Source organism: Athene noctua, chromosome 1, assembly GCF_965140245.1.
Source record: "Athene noctua chromosome 1, bAthNoc1.hap1.1, whole genome shotgun sequence".
In the NCBI taxonomy this organism is placed as follows: Eukaryota; Metazoa; Chordata; class Aves; order Strigiformes; family Strigidae; genus Athene; species Athene noctua.
Window position 1 is genome coordinate 198,419,095 of NC_134037.1, and position 6,000 is coordinate 198,425,094.

Below are 6,000 nucleotides of genomic sequence, written 5' to 3' on the forward strand. Positions count from 1 at the left end.
GTGAAATATCAGATTAGTTTTCAATTGTATGTTCTTCATGAACAATTATATATTTTTAATGGCTAGAAACAGCACATGCAATAATGGTGAATGACTAAAACAATCATAAGCAACTGCTACTATACAGAGTATTTAATTTACATAATTCATCCATTTTGATATGCTTATTTTTGAGATCAGAAGGAATCTTACTCGCTCCTTTTGTCTAGCCCATTTCCTCAGTACTCGCTGTAACACCATGCATTGGACTATCCCCTCTAACAGACCCAGTTCCTGCAAGTGACTTGGGCTTCTTCTCTGCTATTTAACAGTGGGTCTTAAAGAGGAGCCACAAGCTTCTCTTTCTTTATGGCTGCTTGAGAGGCCTCAACAGTTCATTTGCAACAGAAGTAACTGAGAGGAGAAACAGGATCACACAAGCTGGATCTTCAGCTATGCAACAAACTGTTTAGTGGTGGAGGGTATGTTAATCATTGATACTAAAAAGTATTTAATTTACAGATAATTCTCAATATCTAACTGAATATAAAAGTGGCCAGCAAGAAGTCCTCACTCTTGTACTGGGAGTTGAAAGACAAAAAATAAGTTACCATTCCTTGCTATAATAATTTCTGCTCCTTCTTCCAATGTCGCATCCTGCCCAGTTTTAAGCATGCCAAAGCTGGACAGGTCACCATTTCACCTCGGGAACTGTACTCCCTGCCAAACTATTAATCCCACAAATCCAGTGAGCAAATCAGTGAGCAGCACAAGTCAGCTGATGACCTCGGTGTGTACATTTGGCTCCTCCAGCTCCTGCCTGGAAGGCGCCACATTTCTCATCAGTGGAAGAGTTTACAGTAGACTCAGCAAAGTCTTTGAGAATGACACAGAAAGAGCGATACTGGCCAAGCTGGAGTTTCTGGAGATTGTTGGCAAGCCATGACTGCCTCTGTCTCAGACCAAGAAACTTCCCATACAGTGCAAACGTACGTGTCAAACTGTACCCAACTCTAATGAACTCAATTTATCATTCAGCCTCTGACAAGCAATGGAATGATCCCACTCCCAAGATACGCAAGTCCTTGGGATAGTGCAATTGGTGTTCTCTCATCCACACGTTTTCTTTGTTACTGTTTCTTTAAATTACACCAAAAGTGAAGTCTTTCTAGTAACTAAGATCTTCTGAACTGAATGTGACATTCTGTGGTCAAACCACCTGATTCTGTTAGAACTGCTTCTCAGCTCCACACGACACTCATTTATATAAAACCCAAAACAGCTATGCTCATTACTATTACCAGATCCCACTGGAAAACGAGTTTGCTCTTTCCCCCCACCTTTACATTTATTGCATTCCAGATCCCCTACCATTTATAAAAGTTTTCAAAAAAACAAACTGATACGCCCACAAATACTTTAACCTTCACAAGCTAGTATTTCTCTTTTGTCTTTACTATTTTCCAGCTTATCTAGCAATATCACTACTTGTGATAATGCTTTTAAATTTCACCTGCAGGCTCTTAATTAAGGTGCTACATATGACTGTATCTTCCCCACCCCCCCCCACCCCCCCCAGCTTCCTGACCACTGCTGAGGAAAGTATTTTGAAAAAAAATCAATTAATTCCTTGTTGCACATTTTCTCTTTATTGTACACTCTGAAAATCACTAGAGAGATACATTTTGAAGTAGTACTTAACAGAATTTAGACTCAGGTCAAACAGCTCATCAGCATTATCTTGCCAGCTTACCTGATCAGTACTTTTGTAATTATTTAATCCTTTATAAAAACATTTAATTGGGTTTGCTGGTATTCCCCATCATACTCCCCCTTTATTCAATGATCCAGTAAAGTCTCAGTCTGTAAACTTTTATAAGTATTTGACTTTTCAAACAGGCCTTTTCAAATTATAGTTTTTATAAAGAGGTATCAGAAGAGCTGGAAGCCAGCAACAAAAGGAAAAGTGCTGCTCTGCAGCAGGTGGGAGGAGGGGTTAAGTAGGAGCACGTTCTCTTGTGGTGCCCTGGCTCCACACCTTCCTCTTCTGCAGGGCTGCCTGCTTTGCCGTCACCAGAGCAAGCACTGCCCCGGCAGCGCAGAGTAAGAACGGGATGCAGATCAAGCCTGCGTTCCCAGGCTGGAGCGCGCTGAAGCATGCTGGGCCACGTAAATGCCACCCGAAGCCTGGACTCAGCATCGTAGCAGCACAGCCCTTACCACAGTTTAGCCATCTCAGCTCTGCTGAGAAAAAGGGAAGGAAGGGGTGGGGGCATTCATCAAGTAGGCCATCTTCTTCACCACTACATCATCCAGTCCATTAGTGCACTTGCTAGGTGACATGGCAGAACCTCAAGCCATTAATCACAGCAATATTTCCATGTCAGAATGTTTAAATTTACAGCAGTGCAGGTCTTCATAGACTCAAGTGACCAGAATTTCAGGGATACTGTCTCTACCATGTTTAATTCCATTATTTCACTAGGAAAAGAACTTGGATTTTGGACCAAAAAGTATGGGAATAATTCTCTTCCCTTCTGAAAATCAAAAAAGTGTTATACCAGTTAGCATCTCTATTTTCTAGTACTAAAACCTAACAGGGCCCATAATCAGACCTGGAAATTTGAAATTTCCCAGCATTCACTACACGTTTTAGACATCATGTAATGGTGGGTATGTAATAGTCTGCAAAAAGGTAAGCAGTTCATCTTTCTTCCCTGAGGCAGGATTAAGTATGTGTAGAGGTTTTTAAGAACAGGTTAGACAATCCTTCAATTAAGATTTCATACCTTTTCCAGCTACCCTGTTCCAGTGCTCAAGTACACTTAAATTTTACCTAAAACCTGACCTAGATGTTAATTTTTCCAAATTCAGCTTATTAATCTTGTTATAAAGATACCGAAATCAATTTCTTTTCCTATCTGTAGCATCTTCTTCCATTTCTGAACTTTATTATCATGTATGTTAGTCCCCCCTTAACTACTCTCTTTTCTAGAATAAATTTCAAAAACTAGTTTCTTTCTTAAATGTCTTATTCTCATTCTGTTCTCCTAGACCCTCTAGAATATTCATCTGTATTTCCAGGTGCTAGCACTTCTTCACTTAGCTGATCTCTCTCTCAAAAGCTAGTATTAAACAAATGTACTTTAGCATCTCAATTACTTTGACCCGTTTCAATTTCATCTCTTAGTCTAACATTCCTCTTTCATTTTCTTCCCACTTATATGGCCTTTCATTCCCTGAACTCTGCTATCTATAATGTACTTGGCCACCCTTATCTCTTCCAGGCAAGCTTTGAGTGACTATGTATTTATGGTTGCTTCTCTGCACATTACGATGTTTTTTACTTGCTTTTGAATTACTAAAATTCTCTACAAGATTAATCTATTCAACCAATCACTATTTCATGGAAATTCTTGATATTTGAAAGTTACAACAGTCCACATTAGACTGTAACCTGCTGTTCAAGAATTTTAATCGTATCACTTTTCCTTAGCTCGTATGCTGTAGGTTTTGGGGTTGTTTTTTGAAGGGGTGACATACTCTAAATACGTAGTATCGCGTCTTATTTACAATAAGGAAATGCAAAAGCCTATTATATTAGGCATCAACAATGAATTACATCTTAAAGGTAGAACCTGCTTAATTTTTTTTTTTTTTTAAAGTACTGGAAAGGGTAAAGAGCAAATATGGTTCAAGAGGTAGACCACAGAATCAAAGCCATTAACATCAATGGTACAGAAGTTATGATTTAAGTCCCCAAAGTCTTTTTTTACAGACTTTAAGTAGCATCTTTTAGTAGATAGAGACAAAACAATGATCACACATGGAGACAGAACCATCTTCACTCCCTTGAATATATGACACCTCTTTGAACACAAGGAAGGCAATGCTAGTTGACAGCAGTAGCCAACAACAACCTCATCACCTAAACACTGTTTGCTGGGGGTTTTAAAATCCAGTTCAAAACCATGTTGTTTTAGTGTTCAATACGAATGCATGTAATGCCAGTGACCCAAGTGCTTTGATGAGCATAGTGAATTCTTAAGATTAATTACTCCAGAAAAAAAAATGGCTGCAGATCTGAAGCTGTTTTATGCTGTTACATCTACAGGAAAACATAGCCTAGGCTTGATGTAAAACATAGATAAAGTAAGTTTCATATATTCATTAATGACAGCTATTATAAAGCATGACCTGGTTTGCTTTTGTTAATAAAAACAGATATTCTGTGAGCTACGCTTCCACATATGATGTGCTACAAATATACTTACATCTTTTGCCATGTTACCAAAGGCTAGAAATCAGTCCTCTTAAAATCTTGACGGCTGCAGGACACAGAGACAATGATGCTATTTTCTAGAAAGCAAGTAAAGACAACATCAGCTATAAAAATGAAAGGAGGTAAAGTTTTTACAATCTAAATTACTGACCACGACCAAATACAATTTAGTTATTTAAAAAACGTTTTTAAAGAGGAAAAAGTTTCCTGTCATCACCAATCCACCCCCTAACACCCCCCCGCCCGCTCACGTGTGGGAAACACTCCCTTTCCGAGAGCGGGGGTGAGCTCTCCCCCGGCAGGAGCACCCTTCCCCCAGCCCGTACCCGATCCCGGCGGGGCAGCCGCGCTGGGCCGGTCCCTGTCCAGCTGCGCCCCTTGCAACACCGCAGAGCAGGGCGCGGGCAGGAGCGGCGGGGAAAGAGATCACTCCCTCGGCCTCCTCCTCCTCCCCACCCCCATTTCCAGCAGCAGGCACAAGTAGGCCCCAGGGGCCAGCTCCCCCCGGGGCCTTGCAACCCCCCTCTCCTTCTCCTCCACGTCCTCCTCCTCGCAGGCGGACGGGCCGCGGCTGCACCAAGAGGCAGAGACTGGCCGTCGCCACCGCGCCTCGGGCAACCAGCGCCCGCCCGCCCGGCCGCCTCCCCCACCGCGCCCCCCGACCAGGGCCTCACCGCCCGGGCAAAGCCCTAAGCCCCGCGCCGCCTCCCCTCGGCAGCGAGGGGCCGCGCTAATCGCCTCAGAGGCGGCGGGGGCACGAGGAAGGGGGGACGCGCCCGCGCGCCAGGCGGCGGCACCGCCGCCGGCGGGGGGAGGGGGCCACCCCGTCCCCATCCTTCTCACCCCGCCACCGGCGGCGGCGCCCCCCCCCCCCGTCCGCCGCCCCGATGCTCCCCATCCTCCTCCCGCTGCGGGTCGGCCCGGGGTTGCCCGCACCTGAGCGGCCGAAGGCTGAGAGAGCCGGCTCCATCCCCCGCCGCCGCCCCCAGACAGGGACCCGGAGCGCGGAGCGGGAGCACCCCCCGCCCGCCGCCGCCGCCGCGCTGCTGCGGAGGCGCCCGACTGCACATGTGCGGCGGCGGCGCGCGCGGGCCTGGCGAGCCCGGCGGGAGGGGGCAGGGGAGGAGGGAGCGGGCGCGGGGGGAGGCGGCGGGAGACCAACGGCCCCAACGGCAGCTCGGGCGGGGCGGGGGGGGAGCGAGGGGGGGCCGGCAGGGACCGCCCCCCTCCCCGCGCTCCGGGGCGGGGGGGGGCAGTGGGGTGCGGGGTGAAGGGGGGGCGGAGGGGAGCGGGGTCTCTCTCTGGCGGGCTGTCACTTCCCAGCCCGCCTCTGCCCCCGCCGGTCGCCAGCCTGGCGGGCTCCCGGCCAGCCGCCCCCCCCGCCCGCCGCCCCGCACACCTGCCCGCCGGCGCTGCCCGCCCCGCGCCTCCGCCCCGCCGCCGAGGGGCTGCCCGCCGTGGGGGGGGGGGGGGGGGGAACGGGGGCGACGGGAAGGCGCGAACGCAGCGGCCCCTCGCCGGGCCCCGCGCGCGCGACCCCGCCGTTTTCTCTTTTTTTTTTTCCTTCCCCCCCCCCTCCGTCGGCAGGAAAAAAAAAAAAAAAAAATTGAAACTTACACTTTTGTGCGTCCCACCGGCGTGACGCTGCGCGCTGACGTCACGGGGGTGTAGCGTGCCTTGCACGGGCACACGCGGAGCGGCTGAGCCAACCGCCCGCCGCTCCATGGGCGGAGGGAGCA

The 6,000-nt window shown here is 48.4% G+C and overlaps 1 protein-coding gene across 4 annotated transcripts in view; it reads right to left on the reverse strand.

The window, feature by feature from the left end:
• Positions 1-6,000, reverse strand: part of TFDP1 (transcription factor Dp-1) — a 48,826-nt gene extending 42,826 nt beyond the window's left edge. For 2 of the 4 annotated variants that reach the window (XM_074930623.1, XM_074930598.1), the window contains exons 1-2: positions 5,198-5,328; positions 4,254-4,338 (exon numbers count right to left, since the gene is read on the reverse strand). In XM_074930623.1, coding sequence (XP_074786724.1) covers positions 4,254-4,265 — 12 coding nt within the window. In that variant the 5' untranslated portion in view covers positions 4,266-4,338; positions 5,198-5,328. Of the gene's footprint in view, positions 1-4,253; positions 4,339-4,587; positions 4,695-5,197; positions 5,329-5,878 lie in introns of those variants that run through there. The other 2 variants (XM_074930608.1, XM_074930615.1) reach the window with 2 other exon arrangements.